General features: G+C 40.5%; 1 protein-coding gene across 1 annotated transcript in view; it reads right to left on the bottom strand.

The window, feature by feature from the left end:
* Positions 1 to 913: 913 nt before the first annotated feature.
* LOC127577498 (Golgi apparatus protein 1-like) overlaps positions 914 to 24305 on the bottom strand; it is a 113402-nt gene continuing 90010 nt past the window's right edge. Inside the window, 7 exon segments of the mRNA XM_052028725.1 lie at positions 914 to 3099; positions 3808 to 3914; positions 13565 to 13685; positions 15895 to 16002; positions 16151 to 16252; positions 19916 to 20058; positions 22438 to 22561. Coding sequence (XP_051884685.1) covers positions 2932 to 3099; positions 3808 to 3914; positions 13565 to 13685; positions 15895 to 16002; positions 16151 to 16252; positions 19916 to 20058; positions 22438 to 22561 — 873 coding nt within the window. The 3' untranslated portion in view covers positions 914 to 2931.

Genomic DNA, 24305 nt, shown 5'->3' on the forward strand with positions numbered 1-24305 from the left:
AGCCTCAACACTACTTAAACATTAAAATCAAATAACACTCCAGCATCACTTATACACAGGATCAGGACAGTCTGCCTAAATTTGTAAACAAAAAATCAGTGCAGTCAGTCCTCCACAATCAGCATGTAGATTTGAATGAATTGCAATTTTGGCATGTAATGTATCCAAATTGTAATTTTAAATCCATTACTATTTTAGTTACAATTTATCTTTGACAATCATTTATTGACCTGCCAAGCCTAATCACAAATAGAGCTAGCTGCAATACGTTCCTTACCATACGCTTCTGCGTAGGCAGGCAATTTAGCGACATTTATACACTTAACATATCAGGTTTCATCAGAACTTTAAACCATTAAACTAAATTTGAACTGAAAGATTTGGAACATCTGTGGTGTCACTCAAGGCCAGAGGGAGATTATTTTTAAAATGTATGATAGACGCATTATGCTCCAGATGCAAAGTGTTCCCATAGATACTGCACAACCACTCTTATAACTCAGTCCCTCCTGCCGAGAACTCCAGACATTTCATCAATCTGACACTATTTCTGAGTCAGTTTACCAAATAATTGTTAGACTGGGGATAACAATGTGCTACCTGCCCAGTGTACCTGCCAAGAGGACTCACAGCTGCACCAGAACCACCCAAAGGATTGAAAGGACACCTCACCACTAGCAAGTCAGAGTTCAGATCAACTTATGAAAGCAAAAAACTGCAGATGCTAGAAATCCAAAGTGTTCCTACAAAGGACTTCCAACCTTAAGTGTTATCTGTTTCTCTATCCATGGATGCTGTATTTCCAGCATTTTGTTTTTATTTCAGATAATCTTAACCAGAAAACTGTTCAGAACCTAATAAAATTCAAGTTTGGCAAGGAAATACAATGAACAGGACTCAAGTGGAAAGGACAAAGTTTAAAAACCTGCAGACCATTTTATTAATAAATTCTGCCATTTCTTCTGTACAGAACAAAGAGCCTGTATGTTAGGATTTCATTAACATCTCAAATTACACAGCATGATTGGGAACAAGTATCTTTTACGTTCAGAAAGTGGATTTTATACACAGAAAAAAGTTTACAAACCCTGGTTTGTAAATTTTACTTCAAAGTGACATTGACACCTACAGCAGAACAACGCACAACTTTTCGCGTTTTCTCTGTACAATACACAGAGTGATACCTTGTAGCATCCCTGTACACAATTTCACTACAGATAATCTGTATTAAAAATTTTAAACACCCTACAAAGGAAATTTAAAAAATGATAATCCCATGTCTGCAACATGCAGGCCACCCTCTCACCACGATGGCAGTCACAAAAGTGACCAGGCAAATCCACACGAGAACTTTAAACAGAAGGCAACAGAAAAGAGTCGACAGTTGCAGGCCGTGACCCTGCTAGAATTTATTAGTAAACAATAAATAAGGCTGAAAATTCAACACATAGGGCAAAAATAAATGTGCATGATACTTCTGTTAGCAGTCAGGGATCAGTATGTAAAATGTACATTGCCTGATTAGATCATTGTTCAGCTGATGGGATTTACAACAGTCTTGTGGAATGGTATTAATCATTGGTAGCACCCTTAAGGTGCATCCAACAGAGATCCTGTCAAATCTGACTGAGGCCGATTAAAGCATTTGGTTCATTACCTGATTATTAACACTACATTCATGACAAAGTATCTTTCAGCATAAAACGGACTTCAAAGAACTGACAGATTTTGGCAATTGTTCGAACAGAATTTTTAAAATGGGCAAAAGTACTGCCACAGAATATTACTTCTATTGATTCCAAGTCAGCAATATTTTACATCATACTGATATGCACATTTAATTCTTTATACTTTATGCTACCTTAGTTTATACCATATAACCACACAATTCACTGCTGTAAATGTATGTGAAAATTCATCTCATGAAATTATATCCTTCTAAAACTAAATAATTTTAGGCTGGTTAGTTCCCACTAGAGAGCCTTTTTCAGAGCAATATGATCAAAATGGGGCTGTTAAAAAAAGTGCACGAATATAATGAATTACATATGAATTAATGAGCCTTGTCTTAATTCAAAAATGGTCAAGGGGCATAAAGTGACGTAACTAACACATGCACAGTAAACCATTCTCAGAGTGGCAGTACTGAGCTTTGCGGTTAAACCCCTTTAAGTCCTTTGAACTCCAAGTGATGAGGAAAAATCTGTAACTGAGGCCTCTGAGCATGTGCTACAAGCCACAAACTGGAACTGAAAGAGAAAGCCAATCAAAGCACAGCATACAGATTAAAATGACCACAAATTTACACAATGCCAAACATTTCAAATATACAGTGAATTAAGTTTGGCCTCAATACATGTGGACATTTTAGAGAGTGGCTCAATTTTTATGTTCTGCACAGACAGGTCCCTTTAAATCACTAGCACACAGTATTTAATTTACAAGACTGGATAATGGGCAGAGTCATAGCCCATTTTCTCTTCCTCACCATCACCTAAAGAAAGCATGAACAATCTGCAAAAAAAAAGAGCAAATCAATCTGATTTGTACAGTCACCACAAGAGTTGAAGCAGACACTTTTGTGAAGTGTCCTACAGTCTACTTGAACTGATGCAATTCTTTGGAATCATTCCAGTTGTGGCAGTTAACTTTCCTACAGGTGAGAATCTCTGTTGGATTAGACTGCTACCAATAAGACTTGCTGATCTGGGCAAACGCAATTCAGATACACATTGGAAACCAAGTCTACAGGGAACTAAAGAGAGGAGTCCTGCTGGAGCAGAAGCAGCAGCTTTTAGTTCGCACATTTGTTCTGCAGGCAAAATCTGTGCAGAACAAACTGAGAGCAAGTGTAAAGGATTGGATTACGTCCGCTGCCCTTATTTAAGGAGACTATACAGAGGCTGTACAAAAGCAGGCTTTGACCATGCTCTACCTATCCTTCAGCTCCCGTGTCACTCGTTTGGTGATCCTGCCGCAGGTCATGCCCAGTAGAAATAGGACGCACACTCCCAACGCCAAGAAGCCCATCAGGTAATTTTTGGATGGAGATGTCATAACTTGATAGGCTAGGTCTGCAAAACCCTCAGCTGGGGCAACCTACAAGAAAAAACAGAAGCATTATATTAACTGAGATTAAGACTAAACTAAGACATAATGATATTCCATGAAAACCAGGCAACAGATTCTTGATAAGCACCAAGTTTTGTGAACATGAATTCCAGTGCAATATCTGTGAAACCTTGTACCTTTCCATTTTCCACCCTCTCCACCCTTGGAATGCACTATTCCCAATGCAGGCAAAATTACATCAGAATTCCCAGCACTTCAGCTGATGTGCCACAATCCCCACGATATACTCAAACCACCACCCACAACCTTACCTTTAATGACCTTAAAAACTTGTTCCCTGGCAGCAACATCCATTTCAGAAATGTACGGTGAAGTGTTATCAACCTCGTGCCTAATGGTCCAAGTTAGTACTGAAAGTCAAGGTCTGCTAAAAGCTCAGTGGTGCTGAGGAGCTGCGTTCCCACTTAAAGTTCTGATAAATGCTCATTGACCTGTATCATTAAGTTTTTCTCTTCACAAACCTGCTGAGTATTTTCAGTGTTTTTATTATAATGAAGAGAATTCAGCACTGGCAATTATTGACAGGGTGGAGAGAAGTAGTATTTTCAGTTGTGGCTTTTATGCTTCTAAAAGTGGAATGTTTCACTCTGCATTCATACCCCAGCATGCCAAGAACTGCGTTGGTGTAGCAACACACTGCCGAGAGTCCCTTACTCAAGCACTAGTTCACATTACCTTTGCTGCATAACTCCACATTTCCTGACGATCTTGTAATCTCTTTTTGCAGTCTGGTTGCAATCTCACTGTTTTATCTTCCAGTGCTTCAAGCAAACATGACATTTCTGGAGAAATAAAAGAAATAAAACCAATAAATGTCAAACCATCCAACGAGTAAACCACAGGAATCCTGTGCAAAGTGGTATTAACCTTGGACTGTCGTCAAAACATCAAATATTGAATGAAAGATTAACTTATTAAAGTGCAGGATTATTTAAAAAATTGCATATTCTCTTCATGTTTTATTGATAAGTGAGACAAAATATTCCCTTAAGCTACAGCAGGGTTAGCAACAATATTTGCAGATACAGAGCTGTCATCAAAAGATGTGGAAACCTGGAAAGCTTTGGATGCTGAAAATATCAGAGCTGATTATAGTTTTTAACATAGTGGTTATGTTTATTAACCAAGGACATTGCTAATGCCTGATTGCAAACCATGGAATATCACCCAGTATGGCCCAGTAACACCACCATTCACCAAGATGGTCAAATCCCAGAAGGCACACACCAGATAGGGTTTGCATTTGACAGTGGAAGAACCCAACAGTTGAGGTAAAACAACTTGGCCTGGTCCTCATCAATCTAATATCTGCAGGTTCATCTGTCCATGAAAGCATTGGTATTACTGGAACAGTAACCACCATCCAAGTCCTTCTGAAAACAAAGTCCCATCTTCACAATAAGGACAGTGTTCATTGTGTTGTTTATCAGTACATTGTAATAAATGGGGTATAATCAGAATGTTATGCAGTGAAAAATAAACTTTCACCTTTGTGCCTACTTTGGCCATTAGTCTCTGTGCTTAGTGGGGACTTTATGTCTGATCCAGCCAGAACCCTTCATCTGGCCTTTGATAGGTGATTGGTAAACTGCCAGCATCACTCTGAACATCTCAATTTTTACACTCTGCATACTCACTAACCAACTCTCCTCAAATTTGCAACAATCCATTGACTTAAGACCAACCTTAACATCATTACAAAAGACTTGATTGGAACACAAGATCCTGAAGGACAGAACGGGGGGTGGGGGTCACTATTCAAAACTAAGGGATCACCCACTTAACGTAGATGAGATAATTATTTTCTCTGAGGATCAAGATGCTTTGGAACTCTTTCAGGGCAATAGAAGCAGTCTTTCAATAGTTTTCAAGGTAAAGGCAAATAAAATCTTAATAAGCATGGAGTGAAAGGTTACTACAGGTAAACAGAAATGCTCAGCTATGATCTTATTGAACAGCACAGCAGGCTTGAGGGGGCAAGGTGCCTACTCCTGCACCTTTGTTCAGCACACCGACAGATCCCTACCTTACAGGGACTAGGTGCACCACTGATACCTACCACCTCCCCTGGACAAAGACCCCACCGCAGAACATCAGCCCACTGCTTCCTCTTTCCTTTGTGAGACTTGCCCTTTGCAATACATTTCCCTCTACATACATTGCCCATAAACTATGCCCAGCTTTTTTTTTACCTCCTCCACAAGATTAACAAACTGGATTATCCCAACAGATCTACACTCCCAGCCCGCTCTTCTCAAAACAGAATTTTCTTCTTCCTTTTCCAACATCCGCTTTCTTCCCTTATCCAGTCTGTACCCTCCTACTTGAACAACACTTGCGATGCCCTCCATTTACCAGTTTCCAATTGCCTGGCCCCAACTGGTTCATTTTCACCATGGATAAAAGAAAAGGCAATAGTGCAAGGCAGTGACAGGGTTAGCAATCTAGTGAGTTCAGAAGTATAAAATATAGAATCAGTTTGGGAGAGATAGGAAATGGTAAGGGTAAGAAGTCACTGTTGGGAGTAGTACACTTTGTCCACATTATCTGGGAGATGGGGCACCAACTTCACACAGAAAACAAAAACGCAGATACCCACAGGACCCTCTACCATATATCACATACAACAGCCACCCCCACCCCCACAAATAAACCCATATGTTAAAAGCATTAACACACATTAATGATCACATTACAATATTTAATTACTGAAGAGGAAATTATATCACCCAGCAGAACAATATATGGATCAGTTGTGAATTCCCAAAGTGCAGCTGTGTAAATAAGATCTCTCTCATTTGCAACAGCAGCTGATTTGTTTTGCAGCAGGAAGACACTTAGCACAAGTGCTATAGAAACTGATTACTGTATTTCGACAAACAATAGTTACTCAATGTGTACCTGTATACAGATATTTGCTTGAAAAAATTAAGATGGGGCCCACGTAACAAGTTCACAAGTCCATGGATAGCAAGACAGCTGGTGAGGACCAAGTGCAGACAAGCTTCCTCACAGTAGCTATACTGTAGGACACAATTTAAATTTAGTTGTAATGGGGGCTTGTAATCTAGGTATTGCAACAACCTTGGGCAATTTTAATCATTATATAGATTAGACAAATCAAATTGGCAAAGCTAGCCTCAAGGATAAACTCAGATTATTTCAGATGGTTTCTTTGAGTAGTGCACTGAGGAACCAGAGAATATCCTATTTCAGATCTGGTATCTTGAAAAGAGGCAATTCTCTGTGCTTGTGCGTTTCAGCTTGCAGGAGTCGGGATTTGGAGCGAGAGATTTGAAAAGAGGTGAGCATCTGTGCTTGGGAGTTTCACCTTGCAGGAGTCTAGAAGAGGCACATTTGCACATTGTTAATAGTTGATTGGCTCATTAGCTAGTTAACAGCAGCCAGTAAAAAGTAGTAAGGGTCAAGCGGAGCAGCCATTGTGCGAGTGCGCCAGTGTTAGAGTAGGGAGCTGAGGCTTTGGCGAGAAGAGGCAGAGGCTGAGGAGTTGGCAACTTGGAGCGAGAGCAGGGGATTGAAGAAAGCGAGTCTCCTTGCTTCCTTGACAGTTTCACTTGCAGGAATTTAAGAGGCAAGTCAGCTAATTGTTAGTTAATAGATAATTGGCTAATTAACTAATTATCAGCAGCTAATCAAACGAAGTTAGGGTCAAACAGAATGGCCATTTTGGAGCAGCCATTTTGAGAGGGGCTGCTTTCTAGTCTAAGTGCTGCTGGTTGTCTTAGTGTGAGCTTTCGTGAATACCAGGCTTCAGCGAGGAGGGTGAGCAACACTAAGGTGAGGGTAGGTTCTTATTCTTTTTTTCTCTGTCTTTTTTATTTTCCTTCAAAGCTTTTTAGTCATGGCAGGTGAGCTCAGACCCATGTCATGCTCCTCTTGCACAGTGTGGGAACTCAGGGAGGCTGCCAGTGTCCCTGATGACTACATGTGCAGGAAGTGTGTCCAGCTGCAGCTCCTGTCAGACCGCATGATGGCATTGGAGCTGCGCATGGATTCACTTTGGAGCATCTGCAATGCTGAGAATGTTGTGGATAGCACATTCAGTGAGTCAGTCACACCACAGTTTAAAGGCCTAGGGAAAGACAGAGAATGGGTGACCAACAGGCAGAGCAGTAGCAGGAGTCCCCTGCGGTCATTTCCCTCCAAAATAGATATACCGCTTTGGATACTGTTGGGGGAGATGGCTCATCAGGGGAAGGCAGCAGTAGCCAGGATCGTTGCACCGTGTGTGGTTCTGCTGCACAGGAGGGCAGGAAAAGGAGTGGCAGAGCTATAGTGGTAGGGGATTCCATGGTAAAGGGAATAGACAGGAGCTTCTGCGGCCGCAAACGGGACCCCCGGTCGGCGTGTTGCCTCCCACGTGCAAAGGTCAGGGATGTCTCAGAGCAGCGGGAGGGCATTCCAGAAGCAGAGTGTGAACAGCTAGTTGTTGTGGTGCATGTAGGTACCAACGATATAAGAAAAAAGTGGGATGAGGTCCAACAAGCTGAATTTAGGAAACTAGGAAATAGATTAAGAAATAGGACATCAAAAGGTGATAATCTCAGGATTACTACCTGTACTACTACTGAAGGCATATGGCATGTTGGCCTTCATTAGTCGGGGGATTGAGTTCAAGAGCCATGAGGTAACGTTGCAGCTCTCTGAAGCCCTGGTTAGACCAAACGTAGAATATTGTGTTCAGTTCTGGTCACCTCACTATAGGAAGGATGTGAAAGCTCAAGAAAGGGTGCAGAAGAGAATTACCAGGATGCTACCTGGATTGGATAGCATGTCTTATGAGGATAGGTTGAGTGAGCTCGGGCTTTTCTCTTTGGAGAGGAGGAGGATGAGAGGTGACTTGACAGAAGTGTACAAGATGATAAGAGGCATGGATCAAGTGGACAGCCAGAGACTTTTTCCCAGGGTGGAAATGGCTAACACGAGGGGGCATAATTTTAAGGTGATTGGAGGAAAGTACAGGGGGGATTATCAGAGGCAATTTTTTGTTTTGCACAGAGAGTGGTGGGTGCGTGGAACGCGCTGCCAAGGGTGCTGATAGAGGCAGATACATTGGGGACATCTAAGAAACTCTTAGATAGGCACATGGATGATAGAAAAATAGAGAGATATGTGGGAGGGGAATGGTTAGATTGATTTTAGAGTAGGTTAAAAGGTCGGCACAACATCATAGGCTGAAGGGCCTGTACTGTGCTCTAATGTACTGGACTCTAATGTTCTAAATTCTATATGCCAGTCAGGGTAGGAATAGCAGCATAATTAGGATGAATATGTGGCTTGAGCAGTGGTGCAGGAGGGTGGGTTTTAGATTCCTGGGGCATTGGAACCGATTCTGGGGGAGGTGGGACCAGTACAAACTGGACGGTCTACACCTGGGCAAGATTGGGATCAGTGTTCTAGGGGGATTATTTGCCACATTATCATTCTAACTATGCTGCTATTCCTACTCTGACTAGCATGTAGTACAGGTAGTAATCCAGAGATTATTACCTTTGTGGTACTACTTTTTAATCTAACTTTTAGTTCCCTAAATTCAGCTTGTAGGACCTCATCCCGCTTTTTCCCTATATCATTGGGGAGGGTTTAAACTAATATGGCAGGGGGATGGGAATCCATGCAGAAAGACAGAGGGAAGCTAAGCAGAGACCAGAGCAAAAGTTAGAAAAGGCAACAGTAAGAGTGGAGTGCAGAAAAGCCATATGCAAAGGCTACTAGATTCCAAAAGGACAAGGAGTGTAAGGGCATTTTACATGAATGCCCATAGTATTTGAAACAAGGTCAGTGAACTTGTGGCACAAATCAGTACAAAGGGGTATGATTTAGTGACCATTACAGAAACATGGTTGCAGGGTGGAGATGAGTGGGAATTAAATATCCAAGGGTATCAGATAATACGAAAGGGCTGCGCAGGAAGTTAAGGGAGGTGGGGTAGCGCTCTTAATTGAGAATGAGATCAGGGTGATAGAGACAATATAAGATCTAAGGAGCAGCATGTTGAGTCCATCTGGGGAGAGATTAGGTATAGTAAAGTGAAAAAAAAAATCACTGGGTTTGAGTTATCTAATGGCCACCTAATAATACTACAGTGGCACGGGCAATAAACCAAGAAATATTTGATGCACATAAGAATGGAACAGCAGTTGTCATGAGGACAACTTCCCCATAGATTGGGCAAATCAAGTTGGTCGAGGCAGTCTTGAGGAGGAATGATGTTAGTGAACCTACAAGGAAATATGCTATCTTAGATCTGGTCCTGTGCAATGTGACAGATAAAATTAACGATCTTGTAGTTAGGAATCCTCTTGGAAAGAGTGATCACAGTATGATTGAATTTCTCATTCTAATGGCAGGTGCAATAGTTCAATCTAAAACCAGTGTATTATGCCTAAACAAGGGAGACAACAACGGGATGAAGGAAGAGTTGGCTAGCATAGACTGGAAACACAGACTACACAGTGGGACAGTTGAGGAACAGTGGAAGACTTTCAAAGGGATTATTCACAGTGCTCAACAAAAGCATATTCCAGTTAAAAGCAAAGACAGTAAGGGTGGGGAGAGCCAGCCTTGGATAACTAATAAAAGGCAGCATCAAGCTAAATGCTCCTGCATACAAAGTCGCCAAGAGTAGTGGGAAACTGGAAGATTGGGTAAACTTTAAAAAGCAACAAAGAACCATGAAGCAAGCAATAAGGAAAGGGAAGATAGATAGTAAACTAGCATAAAATGTAAAAAAAAAGATAGTAAAAGTTTTTACAATTATATAAAGTGGAAAAGGGTGGCTAAAGTGAACGTGGGTCCCTTGGAAGATGAGAAGGGGGAATTAATATTGGATAGTGTGGAAGTGGCTGAAGCTTTGAACAACTAGTTTTTGTCAATTTTCACAGTGGACGAGACATCTAACATGCCAAAGAGAGATGTTTTGGCTGCAATGGGAGTAGAGGACCTTAAAACAATCATTGTCACGAAAGAGGAAGTGATGAGCAAACTGGTGGGCCTAAAGGCAGACAAGTCCCCTGGTCCTGATGGGATGCATCCCAGGGTACTGAAAGAAATGGCAGAAGTTACAGTAGAGGCATTTGTGATAATTTACCAAAATTCTCTGGACTCTGGGCAGGTCCCGTCAGATTGGAAGACAACGAATGTCACGCCACTGTTTAAAAAGATGTAGGTAAAAAGCAGGTAACTCTAGGCCAGTTAGCTTAACATCTGTAGTCGGGAAAATGCTTGAAGCTATCATTAAGGAAGAAATAGCAAGACATCTGGACAGATGAAATTCCATCAGACAGACACAGCATGGATTAAGGAAGGGCAGGTCCTGTTTTACAAACTTACTGGAGTTGAGGATATAATGAGCGCAGTGGATAGAGGGGAACAGTGGATGTTGTATACTTAGATTTCCAGAAGGCATTCAATAAGGTGCTGCATAAAAGACTTATCCCTAAGGATGCATGGAGTTGCGGGTAATGGATATTGGATTGGTTAACCAATAGAAGGCAGAGAATTGGGATAAATGGCTGTTTCTCTGGTTAGCAATCAATGGTGAATGGGGTGTCGCAGGGGTCAGTACTGGGCCCGCAAATGTTCACGATGTACATTAACAATTTGGAAGAGGGGACCGAGTGTAGCGTGTCTAAGTTTGTTGATTACACTAAATTGACTGGAAAAGCAAACTGTGCAGAGGATGCGGAGAGTCTGCAGAGAGATATAGATAGGTTAAGTGAGTGGACAAGGGTCTGGCAGATGGAGCACAATGTTGGTAAATGCAAGGTCATCTATTTTGGAAGGAAAAATAGAAGATCAGATTATTATTTAAATGGTGAAAGATTGCAGCATGCTGTTGTGCAGAGGGACTTGGGAGTGCTTGTGTATGAATCACAAAAAGTTGGTTTGCAGGTGCAACAAGTTATCAAGGCAGCAAATGGAACATTGGCCTTCACTGTTGGAGGGATTGAATTTTAGAGCTGGGAGGATATGCTGCAACTGTGCAGGGTACTGGTGAGGCTGCACCTGGAGTACTGCGTGCAGTTCTGGTCTTCTTACTTGAGGAAACATATACTGGCTTTGGAGGCGGTGCAGAGGAGGTTCACCAGATTGATTCCAGAGATGACGGGGTTAGCCAATGGAGAGAGATTGAGTCGCCTGGGGCTATACATGCTGGAATTCAGACGAAACATATAAAATTATGAAAGGAGTAGATAAGATAGAGGCAGGAAGTTTATTTTCACTGATAGATGAGACTAGGACTAGGGGACATAGCCTCAAGATTTGGGGGTATATATTTAGGACGGAGATGAGGAGAAACTGCTTTTCTCAGAGAGTAGTGAATCTGTAGAATTCTCTGCCCAGGGAAGCAATAGAGGGTACCTCATTAAATATATTTAAGATACAGTTAGGTAGATATTTGCATAATAGGGGAATTAAGGGTTATGGGGAAAAGGCAGGTAGGTGGATCTGAGTCCACGGCCAGATCAGCCATGATCTTATTGAATGGTGGAGCAGGCTTGACGGGCCAGATGGCCTGCTCCTGCTCATATTCCTTATGTTTTTATGTATTAAGTAATGAAATAGGATTAATGATCTTGTCGTTAAGGAACACCCAGGAAACAGTGATTATAGAATGGTAGAATTTCAAATTCAGTTTGGGTGTGAAATTAGTTTCCTAGACTTACTTAATGCACTTATGATAGGACAGAGTTGGCTAAAGTTGATTAAAGGGTAAAATAGAAGATCAGCAGATGAAGATGTGAAGGAAATATTCCATAAATCTCAGCAAAGGAATATTCCAGTGAGAAAGAAAGGTTCAACAAGGATGCACCACCTGCGACCAATTTTAGGAGTTAAGGATGGTGTAAGATTGAAAGAAAAGGTATACAACGTTGGAGAGATTAGCAGAAGGCCAGAAGATTGGGAATTTTTTTTTAGAAAACAGCAAAGGATGACTAAAATTACACAGAGAAGATAGATTATGAAAATAATATAAAAATGGACAATAGGAGCTTCTGCAGGTTAATAAAAAGCATAGCAGATAAAGTAGATGTTGGTCCCTTGAGGATGACATTGAGGAATAATGAGAAAGGGAGACATGGCAAAGATTTTAAGGAATTATTTTGGATCCGTTTTTAACAGAAGAAGACATTTAAAATATCCAATAATAGATAATTAATGGGCTATGGGGAGGGAGATACTTAATCTCTGTTACTGGAGAAAAAGTACCAGGCAAGCTAATGGGGCTAAGTGCCTTGGGTCTCAAAGTGGCCGCAGAGAAAGAGGAGGTACTGGTTCGAATCTCCCAAAATTCTCTGGATTCTAGAGAGGTCCCAGAGGACTTGAAAACCACAAAGGTCACAAAAAGAGGAGAGACAGAAAGCAGGAAACCACAAGCCAATTTGCTTAATATCCATCCACCTACGCCAGGTCAAAATACGCAAACTCTGCCAGTGCAGGTGCATGGGAGCGTTACAACCTGCAAAATCCCCTCCAAATCACACATTTCCCAATGCAAAATACCTCAACGTTCTTTCACCTTTTACTGTGTCAATACACCATAACGTCTGCAGCTTCACCACAAGGACTGTAGTGGTTTTATGTTTACCAGCACCTTTCAACAGCAATCAGACTTGGGCATTTAATACTGGCAGTCCCAGCAAATGTCGCAAAAAAAATTGCAGCTTGGTTAAAGCTGTGATTTTACTTTTCCAAGACCCATGCATTTAAATATTAATTTTCATTACCACATCTGGAAAAGCAGCAGCAAAGCATAACACACTGTGAAATAGTAATCAGATGTCTTTCCCCCTACACTGGTACAGATTTAGGCACAAAATTCTGGCCAGTTGTAGTTCATGACTCTGTGTAGTAGTTCAGGCATTAATTTTTTTTCATCTCTCCCAAAAGAATGCACCTCCCCAGCACACTCTCAGTACTACATTGGTGTGTTCAACTCTCTAGAATGGGGCAACCTTCTGACTCAGAGACAAGTGTGCTATCAACTAAACCATGGCTGCCATCTTTAAAGATGTTAATCCCCATGTCTGGAATCATTTAACATTTTTCTGTCAGTATCAGCAGCAGGCTCTGCTAGATTTCATTTAGACTTGGAATAAAACTTCCTTCTCACTCAGACCTTAACAATCCACCTTCACATCAAAGTAACCTCATCATATCAGTGAGAAACCATCTGTACCCAACCGTCTGGTAGGTTACAGAGTTACTGCTACGGCAGCACAAGAATGTTCCTTCCCAATTGTCTCTCACCATGAACAGCAACAATTGGTAATTGGTTTATTATTGTCACGTTCCGAGATACATTGAAAACGTTTGTCTGTCTTTGGGGGCTGATGTCAATCTTATTAACTGGTCATGTTTTCAAGAACAGCTGAGCAAACTTTCCCCCACAACCCTATTCACTTACGGCGTCCTTTGCCAGGAAGGATGGAAGCACAATGGTGTCTGATATCTAGGCCGCAGGCTGCATGAAGCACAGGGTCCACAAAGATGTCGGCTTTGCTCTCTTGCAACATGTTCAGCACCTCCTACAGGATGAAGCATTATACCATTAAACAAAACCAAAACAATCTGTGCTTTCCAGTCACACGCACGAGACTGCGTAAACAGCAGTACAGGAAATAAATACAAAACAACAACAGTAGGTTGTTCAGCCCCTCTTAGCTGCTCTGCCATTCAGTGAGACCATTGTTGATCTTTTTCCTCAGCAACTTGATTTCCTTAGATTCAAACTATTGAAATGTCTTGAACATACTCAGCAACTCAGCGTCCACAGATTCCCTACTTTCCAAGTGAAGACATTTCTTCTCATCTCAATCCTGAATACGTGACTTCCTATTCTGAGACTGTGACCCCCAGGTTCAAGATATCCCAGTCTGCGTCCATCCTGTCAAACCCTATTAAAATTTTTACTATATTTCAAAGAAAAAACCTCTCATTTCTCCGGAGAGTATACATCCAGTATGCTTATGCCTAACTGAACCATCACAGGAATCCATTTGATGAATCTCCATTGTACACCCTCTATCACAAGTGCAGTAAATTCTCAGCCATCAGACATCTATGGAGAATGGGGTACCAGCTGCATGGGAATTACTCCAACATTACTGCACATCTCACATTGGTATTCTATGTATAAACATATAAATAAATTACCAAACGACATCTCTTTACCCTTTTAAGTAATGATGTTTAATGCTATAATTCTATATTTTAAGGTTAAACAGTGTAAAATACAGCAAAAATAAATCAATTGAATGATTGTACTCACCACCACATGAAATGCTAAATTTTCAATGAGGATGCTGCTGCTAATCAGCCTATAACTGCACTGTTCTTATGTATAAATGCAAGTAAACTAAAAATCTTTTCAAACTTATTTTGCACTACAATTAAAATCAAACTCACGATTTAAAATTGCTCAATATTCCGAGAAATCTTTTGCCAGTTGCATGAGTAAGTACAAGATGAACAAAAGTCTACTGAATATCCTTCTTTAGGTAGAGAGACTTGTACAGTCTTGCTGGGATCCTATATAAACTTACAGTAGGACACTTTTGCTCATGTACTCACTTTTTTTTGCAGTGAAGGCCAAAATACCAATTGCCTTCCTAATGTTAATTATACATGTAAACTTTAAGTGACTCATGTAAAAGGCCACCCAGGTCCCTCTGAACACCAACATTTTTGATCTCCCACCATTTAAAAATAATCTGCTTTCTTCTAATAAAATTGATGATCACAGTTTTTCACATTGCATTCCATTTGTCATCTTGCATACACTGTCAAGACCAGAAAAGAACAAAATATCCTCCCATCAATTCCAAGGAAGGGCACGATATAGGTATTGTCCACATGGTGAGTTATTGCTATAACTTCACTATGGAGAAAATTATAAACAGTAGCTACATTTTTACATTGTACCATGAACAATGACAAACATGAAACAGTCCTTGAGTTCATCCGGTCGGTTCTGCGCAAATTATAATACCTAAAACCTGACAATACACGCCACTGTAAATACAAAGCATTTCATAATATTTAGAGCTCAATAACTGATTACTCAGTTCAACAGGTCTTGGTTCAACAAGGCTATTTTCAGCTTACTTCAGCTAACTACTAACATTTTCTTTTCTTCCTTGTGCAGATAACTAACTTCCTGTCATTGGCATCTATTTCGTTATTGCAACTAGTCCACGCGATAGCAACTTCTAGATATATCTGGACAAAATTCTCCTGAATTCTGCACTGGATTTATTAAAAACCTTCTTATAGCAATGGACCTTGGTTTAGGAAAACCATAGAAAGAAACATCTTTATCCCTTCACTTGATCAAACTCTAGTCAGAAAAAGATTTCTGTTAATTCATCTCTCAGCCTTCCCTTTCCTGAAGTCTTAGGCCAGTTCAGTCTCTTCTTTCAGTTTAACATTATAGTTCTGGTATCATCTTTACAAATTTCGTTATGACTTCACCAGAATCTCTATTCTCCTTACCATATGTGCCAGAACTCTGCACACTTCCCCACTTGTGGTACAACTACAGTTTCATGTCTTTCATTACTTCCTTGCTTTCGAAATCTACTTGTTGCATTGCTTGAACTTAGTATTGCTTTGTTAGCTGGTACTACTATTTTTGAATATCTGTGAAACTGAATCCATCCTTTTGCTCATCTTTGCATGAAATGATTTAAGAGTATTGTTTTTATAATTCCAACAATCCACTATAGAAAGCCCTACCCTTTTGCAGGCATCTCCTGTAATCTTCAGCAGGTTGATTTTCAGACATTCCTCTACCTGGCCAGTCTGTTCTTGTGCAGCCGCTTCCTCTGCGCACAATGTGTTAATCTGCAAAAACATTCAAGGCAACTTCACCACATCATCACAATTATATCCCTCATCCCCTTACCCCGTCACTGTTTTCACCAACCACACCCACTCTCCTCATCGTCACACCCTTCTCAGTGGTCACCATATTATCCTGAGTTCAACCCACCTCTTTAGTGCAGTGTATCTGCAGCTGAGGGTCCAGCCTGTAGTCCAGAGCTGACTCCTGGATAATTACACGGATCTGATCTTCACAATCTGAAGACAAACGCTGCCAAGAATGAGATTAAATGGAGCTCAGTTACTTAAACACAAGCAATGTTAAACTTGCGCTTTTAACGCATCTAAACAAAAGCTCAAAATTGAGAATAGTTCAGACCAAGCAACTGCTAGACTGACACCGAATTCATCTTAGAAATGAAGTTTAAAATGTTAACCAGAACTTTAGGCCTGGATTTCTGCTCTCCATAGGGAAGGACGCAAAAGAATTGTGTACACAGTAATCACAGTGAAGCCTCAGTGGGGGGGAGAAAAAAGAACCCAGAACTGCAAAACACCAAAAGGCACAGTAATAATTAATGCAAAGGGGCTGGATGCTTTCCAAATATTTCCAGGCCTTAGCAACGCCTGCTTAATACACAGATCTTATTCATCAAAACCAACACGCCATCCATGAACAGCAGCCATCGATCATCGTGCAGACTATAACTGCCTTCAGTAACCATACCTTGAGTTAATCAGCATTTACGTCAAACAATTTTGAAACTTAGCTGTTCATTCATCGTTTTCAAATCATGAGGGGGTGAAGTTATCATTAACACACAGACAACTCTTCTCCTGTCTAACCGCTGCAAGGACCTTCCTTTTCATAAAATGTCAGACTGCAAGCAGTTTTCCTTGAACACAAGAAAATAGGAAGAGCAGGAGGCCATCAGGATCTTCAAGCCTTTCCTGCCATTTAATATGATCATAACTGATCTATGCGGTTTCAACTCCTCTCCATACCCCATTATTTCTCGAACAATCAAACATTTATCCACCTCCACTTTAAATCCTTCAAATGATACAGCTTCCACCACCTGCCAGGCAGAGAATTTCCAGAGATTCACCACCCTCTGCGAGAAGAAATTTCAACATACATCAATTTTAAATGACCAGCCCCATATCTTGTAGTTATGCCCCCTTGTTCAAGACCATCTCACTGGTGAAAATATCCCAACATCTGCCTTGTCAAGCCCCCTTAGGATCTAATATGTTTGAATAAAGTCACCTCTCATTCTTCTAAACCAAGGAATACAGGCCCAAACGATAGGAAACCCCTCTCATCCCAGGAATTAGCCTGGTGGATCTCCTTTGCACTGCCTCCGATGTTACTACATCTTTTGATTTAGGCAAGGGGACCAAAACAGTACGCAGTATTCCAGGTGAAGTTGTACCAACACCCTGTACAACTGCAACAAAACCTCCCTATTTTTCAACTCCAACCCCTTTGCTATGAATGCCAAAATGCCATTTGCCTTCTTAACTACTTGTTGGACCTGCCTGCTAGCTTTTTGTGATTCAGCACTGGAACACCTAGATCCCTCTGTACTTCAGTCATTTGCTGTTACCTGCTCAGTGCAGCCTCGGCAAACAGAAGAACATCTGCCAAAAGGAAAGAAACCTGCCTGAACCTTAACAATTGGCTTAATTGTGAGCTGAACTCACAATGTATGGTTGCAAGAAATAATGAAGTATTAAGTAAATACAACAAAATTTTGGAAATCTGGACGGTAAGTGCTGAAACACATTGAGGAGAGGCAGTGTGTAGAGAAAAGAGCCGACGCAGCAATTCTTAATCTTTCATAAGAAACTCACTACAGATGCTGCTCTTTTCTGTTATTTTGTTGCAATATCTTGTAACACGTCAATGTTGTAACAAACTCCACTGGCCTGTTTGAATGCTGAATACGTATTGGAAACTGTACAACATTATACAATGAGAAAAATGCTTCCTTTCAATCAATATAATGTACCTGGAAGCAAGATCTTTAAATTTTAAGTTTGGGTGCTTTTTATTTTAAGGGTGAAAGTGGCCAATACACACTTATTACACAACTGCAGCAGTTCAAGATGATGATTCATTACTATCTTTGCAACTACAATTAGGGATGGGCAACAATGCTGGCTTTATCCGTCAATGTGGTTTATAACCACAGTTGAACAAAAACTCAGGAGACCTGAGTGAGTAAAGTATTGCTCTGAAAAGCGTCAGAGCAGAACAATGAAAACTCAATTAACACAATAATTAAAATTTCAGAAATTTCCAAAAACAGATGCAAGTGGAATAGCCAAGACTCCAGCAATATTTTAAGTATATAAGCTTATGTTTCTGATCTTACTGTCTAAATCATTACTGTTGTAATGATTTTAAAAAACTTAATTAAAATATGTATTAACTCACTAACATGGCGCCAAATCAAGAACCGAAACATGAATGTCAATTAAGTCAAAAACGACATTAACTGCAAAGAATATGTTGATAAGCTGTAATATTTTGGAGGACTGTAGACTGAAGGTCAAGTTATCAGGCTGGGGACCAGTTGAAGGAGTGTCAAGTTCAAAAACCAGCAAATAACCAGGGACAGAACATTAATTAAATCAACAAGGAACGTGCTAACAACGGACAGTTATCAAAACAGGTAGATGTAGGGGCAGGACTTCGAGGGATAAATAATAGAAAAGTTGAAAAAGCTAAGCACACAGTACTTAGGTAAAGAAACATTGGTAGCAGGGAAGAGAATGAACAGATAAAAAGTAGGAACTCAGAATATGGGAGGAGATGGGGTTAAATTGATTAGAAATGACAAGGAGTGGGATTGCTCGGGAGGTTAATAGCCATAATCAAGCAAGTACAGAGTCCAAGGGAAGGGGAGGAGAACAGAACCAGCAGTCAAATGGTCAGAGTAAGAGGAAGAGAGGCTGTGCCATAGTCATTCAGAAAACAACCTAGAAAAGGTTTCCAGGAACACGGTCACTTCCGCCTTTGATAAGAATTACTTTCTTACGCTGGATTAATTATTTAACAAATCTGTTGTGTTTACAACCTATATATGCACACCCAGTGGTCTGCTGTAGTCACAGACTCCCTTGAGCCAGATTAAATTGAATCCTGAGAGCAGGAAAAACTTACAACTGGCAGAACCTTGGTGGCAACAATCCATAACTGAGTAACACAAGAGGCCTTAAACAGGGGAGTACGGTTCTGATAAGCCTCAGAGAAGAATCATAAACATTAAAATTTCAGAAATTCCCATAAATAAATGGAAAGGCCAAGTTAAAATATGACTGCTTTTTTTTTTAGGTACAGTAGCTGAAGTAACAGTGATAGAAAAATTGAACTGGACTCCCAGCTCAGGCCTGCCGATATTCAATAAAAAGTCTAGACACTGCTTAGAACTGTACAACAATGGAGGTCACTATCCAGCCCATCACCTATACTGGTTCTCTAAAAATGCAAATGCATTCTCCTTTACAGGCATTATATGTCCTAACCCCTTCCTGTTAATAATCTTATAGGTGTGCACTCCATTTGCTGACCAGTGACTAATTTTATTTCTGATATGCTGCATCAGGGCTTCATTTCTATGACCACCTCCATTCAATTATCTCAATCTGTTTTTGTTCTGATGTTCTCTCATCTCATTAGTGAATCTTCTCATCTCGGATAATTACCATTTGGCAACAATCTTTCTAATTTTTCCATCTGTATCTGGCGAATTGTTAAATAAGTAATTCCAACAACATGACATGCCTGACAGCAGGTACATTTCCTTGGTAAGCAACAACAAGCACATGAACAAGAGAGTGGAGAGTGCACGAGAGACAATGAGAAATGGGCAACATGCAATTCAGATGAACACCCTTCTCTGTGGCCCACCTGTCCTTTCAGTACCTGGTCAGCGTATTTCATTTTCAGACAGGAAACAACCTGACCCTCCAGTTCTTTGCCATCTTTTACGGTGTTCAAAACGGATTGGCAGAATTTAGGGATATCAGCTTTGCAAGCTTTCCTCAGGACTGGATTTAAACGGTAATCTGAAACAGACACATGAAAATTAGATGCACAATGGAGTAGAATTGCCTACAGTACAAACTCATCATTCGGCTAAACACAGATGTGAAGTAAGATGTGGGACAGCGCTGCATGGGATGTGCAAGACATAATTTCTGCTATATGGTCATGGTAACTTTCCTGACATCACGTGCTTTCCTAGAGGAAGCAATTAAAGGTGAAGCTACCCTGGGACACTACTTACAACTCTGCCCAATGAGGCCCTCAAGATCAGTAATAATAGACCTGAGCACCAGGTGACAGGTTTGCAGGAAATGGTGTAGACAAATTCCAAGAATGATTGGGGAAAATGCATTGAAACAAAGAAAGAAAGAATTTCATTTAACAGCTATCACAGCTGAAAATACTAAAAAGGCATCTGCTTCATTTTTCAGACATCCAATATCAAAATTTAATTAATAACTTATGACTTTTTTTTAAAAAATCTGGACGAATTGCAAGTGGTCACGGGCTTAAACATCGAGCAGTAATAAAAATCTGGAACTCTCACCTCATCCTGCTGAAGCCAGGTTAATAGAAAATTTTAAGATTAAGACACTGCACTCATCTCTAGTTCGATTTATTTATGGGGTCTGGGCATCAGTGGCAAGGTCAGCGTTAAATGCCCATCCCTAATTCTCCTCGAGGTGGTGATGGGTCACTTTGTTGTACCACTGCAGTCCTGATGTAAGTGCCCACACAATGCTGTTGGGGAAGGGGCTCCTGCATTTAGATCCAACATCAATAAAGGAACAGCGAGGTACTTCCAGGCCAAAGGGGTGTGTGACTTGGAAGGTGTACCTGCAGGTGATGGCCTTCTCCTAAACCCCTTGACGTTCTTGGTAGTGCAGGTCGTAGGTTTAGAAGGCACTACAAGAGTAAATACAGTCAATTTATCATAGAAACTGCAGCCACTGCATCAGTAGTGGAGATAATGAATGCTTAGAAAGGTAGATGAGATGCCAATCATGCAAGCACTTTACCTTGGATGCTGTCAAACTTCGAGTGCTGCGGGAGCTGCACTTAACCTGACCTGTGTGTTGGGTGTCAGGGGGCAAGTCAGTCACCACGGTATACTAGGCTTCTTGTAGCCAGAGTATTTTGTAGCTAACCCAGCTGAATTACTGGGCAAGGATGGCAATCTTGGCGATGGTAGTGCCATTGGATGTCAAAAGTAGGTGATTAGAAAGATTGTGGTTATTGTTTAGCACTTTTCTTGACAAAAAATGTTACTTGCCACTTGTCAGTCACTGCCTGAATGCTGCTTTCAGCATGGACTGCTTCATTCGTTGAGAAGTTGTGAATGTAATTGAACATCATGTTATCAGAGAACATTCCCCACCTCTGACCTTAGGAATGAAAGAAGGGTCACTGATAAAGCAGTTAAGATGGTTGGGCCGAGGTCACTGCCTTGAGGAACTCCTACAGTGCTGGGTCTAAGAAAATTTACCTCCAACCACCACAATCATCTTCCTGTGTATTGTTTATGGTAAATGAAATTAAGATCCAGGTTATTACTGATCCAAATAAATAGCACAATGGGATTAAGCAGCTAAAATAACTACTTCAATTCCTGAGACTCCAGCATTAACGTACAACTGCATGTGCAACATTCCCTTTAAACTACAGAAAAAAATTATCAGTATTCATGCATCTGACAAAAATTTGTTTTTATGAAAATAACACATGAAATAAAATTGTGTTTGAGCTTATGTAAAATGAGTGTGAAAACACATTTCTAGTTTATTTATATGTAAAGGTTGAGAGTATATTGTGACTAACTCTTGTCACTCCCACACAACTTCAATCAGCTTCACTAACTCAGCTCATTGTTATGAACAGTATCAGACGATACCATAGCCCACTTTTATAAAAGTGCACCATTCACAGCTTTAAGAGTTCCAATCCAGAAAGAGATCACTTGTAACGTGATTTGAGAACATAGCACCAAGACCTACATTGCAGAATTATTAAGAGCCTTTATAAAAACATTTGCACTAAGTTAGCTTGCTTCAGGTAGAGAACTGGACAGAAATCGTAGCCCATATGTACACGGAAGGAGCAATCCAAAGACTATGTTCAATTCTCAACAGTTACTTTGTCTTTCTTCTTTCCTCAGAATCATGTCCAACTGAAAAAGGATTGTGCTCTTTCCACAGGGAATTGGCAGGACATTGAGACAAAAGGTTTCCCTCCAAACCATCAGTGCCCAGAAGATGCAAATTTGTTCCAAGTCAATTCCTATTTCCAAAGAGTGGGACCCACACCATACAGCTATCCATAGTTCCAAACGAATGCCAACTTTACTGCCAGTCCCTTTTCTCCTGAGTGATGACAAATTTTCTGTATCTAGTTGTACATACCTGTGTTCTGTGTGATTTGCCGTTTGGTGATCATCTGCTTGCATTTGGGGTCCATAAGTTCAGCGTTCTTATTCTGCTTCAGGCATTGGAGCACGTTCTTTGAATCAGCATCAGCACAATAACGCTGCAAATGCAAAGCATACAACCAGTCAAGATCCACGTAAGCCTAGAGCAGCTACACATTCAAATCTGGTTCTGATGAAATGCAGCTTTATCCTTCAAAAAATACACAAACCTCAAATAAGCCAATGTTACAGTAGTATGACCCGTATTAATCACTCCTAAAATGCAAATTAGTAGATAATTAAATAACAAATTCATACCTGGTAAATTCAGCCTTTGATACTTAACTCACCTCTTCCTAAAACACCAGTGAAGAAAGTGGCTTTGAGAATACAATCAACAAATTAACTCAATATTTCCTGTACCCTAGCTATTGCAATATGCCACCTCTAGTATGAACTAGGGTATGTCAATTAAGCCACTCACTGACCTAACAGTTGTTGCACAATTCACATGGCACTATGGCCCTGCAGCTTCTTACCATGTTTCCTTCAATATTTGATCGCCAAAATCTGTACTCATTCAACATCATGGCTGAGCCAAGTTTAGCTGCCAAATTGTCCGATCACATTTAAAGATAGAGCAAAGCACAAATGGAACAACAACAGGAACAGCAAATGGCAATCTTTTTAAACTATAATCCTCACTCAACAGCAATGCATGGCATCAGCCACTTGTTAGGATTAACACACAGCTCTTACTTTTGGTCCAAATGCATCTTTGGATCCCCTTTAAGGTGCAATCTTTCCTTCAGTCTCAAACCACAAGCATAAACAATCAATTAGACTTTGAATGGAACCCATTTTCCAGCAATGTCACTGGGCATGGGCTGAAGGTAAATAGGTAGGTAGATAAATAGGCAGACAAAGCTGGCTTTGACAACAAATATAAAGCAGTACGTGTTCTCTATATAAAGATCAACCTAAAATACAGGAGCAGCTTGGTCCCAGTATGCCATGCTTCCAAAAAGTGGCTTTTGTTGTTTGGAAGCCAAAGACCTGAATGCATTTGTACAGCCGGGATTTGTTTCAGCAGGTGGATCTGAACAGCTGCATGCTGTGGATTAATGAATTCTGAAATAGGCAAACCTTCCTGGGATATGCCTGCCTGGTAAAGAAACAGAACATTCACACAGGCTTGTCACTTGCATCAAGTCCATGTATGAATTTGAAGTTTATTAACTTAGAATCTCAATCAGCCAGCATTTGGTGTGACAATGATAGCAAAAAGCTCAGAAAAAATATGGGGTGCAGCATCAGCTATAGTAATCCAGCAAGATAACTAATAGACTAGAATTACAACACTTCAAAAGGTGCAGAATTGAGAATGCCATCAGGACACACATTCAACAACTTCACAATGTTTAGCTGTAAAAAAAACACTTTTAATCACACTTCAGTCTCCTCCCTGTCCCAACATAATCAGAATATAGCCTCAGACTAAAGACCAGGGAAGGTAACCGTTAAGGAAAGCCGACATTGCATCACACAAAGTATTTGGCTGCAGATTTTGACAGCAGACACATTTCATTCTCCCAGAAGGAAACTTTTTCCTCAGTGGTAACAAAGGTTCAACACAACAAAAAATGCAGCAATGAAGGAGAAGAATTTAACAGTTAAAAGCCTCTAGACTGGAAATCAAACTTTTTGAATGCAAATAGAATGGTTTAGGGATCTGAAGTAGCTTTAAAGCAAGAAGTTTAGCTATTGCCAAATATTTTCAGCTAAAAAAAATGAAGAACTGCCTTCAATAAGAACTCAGTCCATCTTCCATGGTGATGGAAATATCAGGGTTACAATAAAAAA

This window comes from Pristis pectinata, chromosome 13 (assembly GCF_009764475.1).
Source record: "Pristis pectinata isolate sPriPec2 chromosome 13, sPriPec2.1.pri, whole genome shotgun sequence".
Classification (NCBI taxonomy): Eukaryota; Metazoa; Chordata; class Chondrichthyes; order Rhinopristiformes; family Pristidae; genus Pristis; species Pristis pectinata.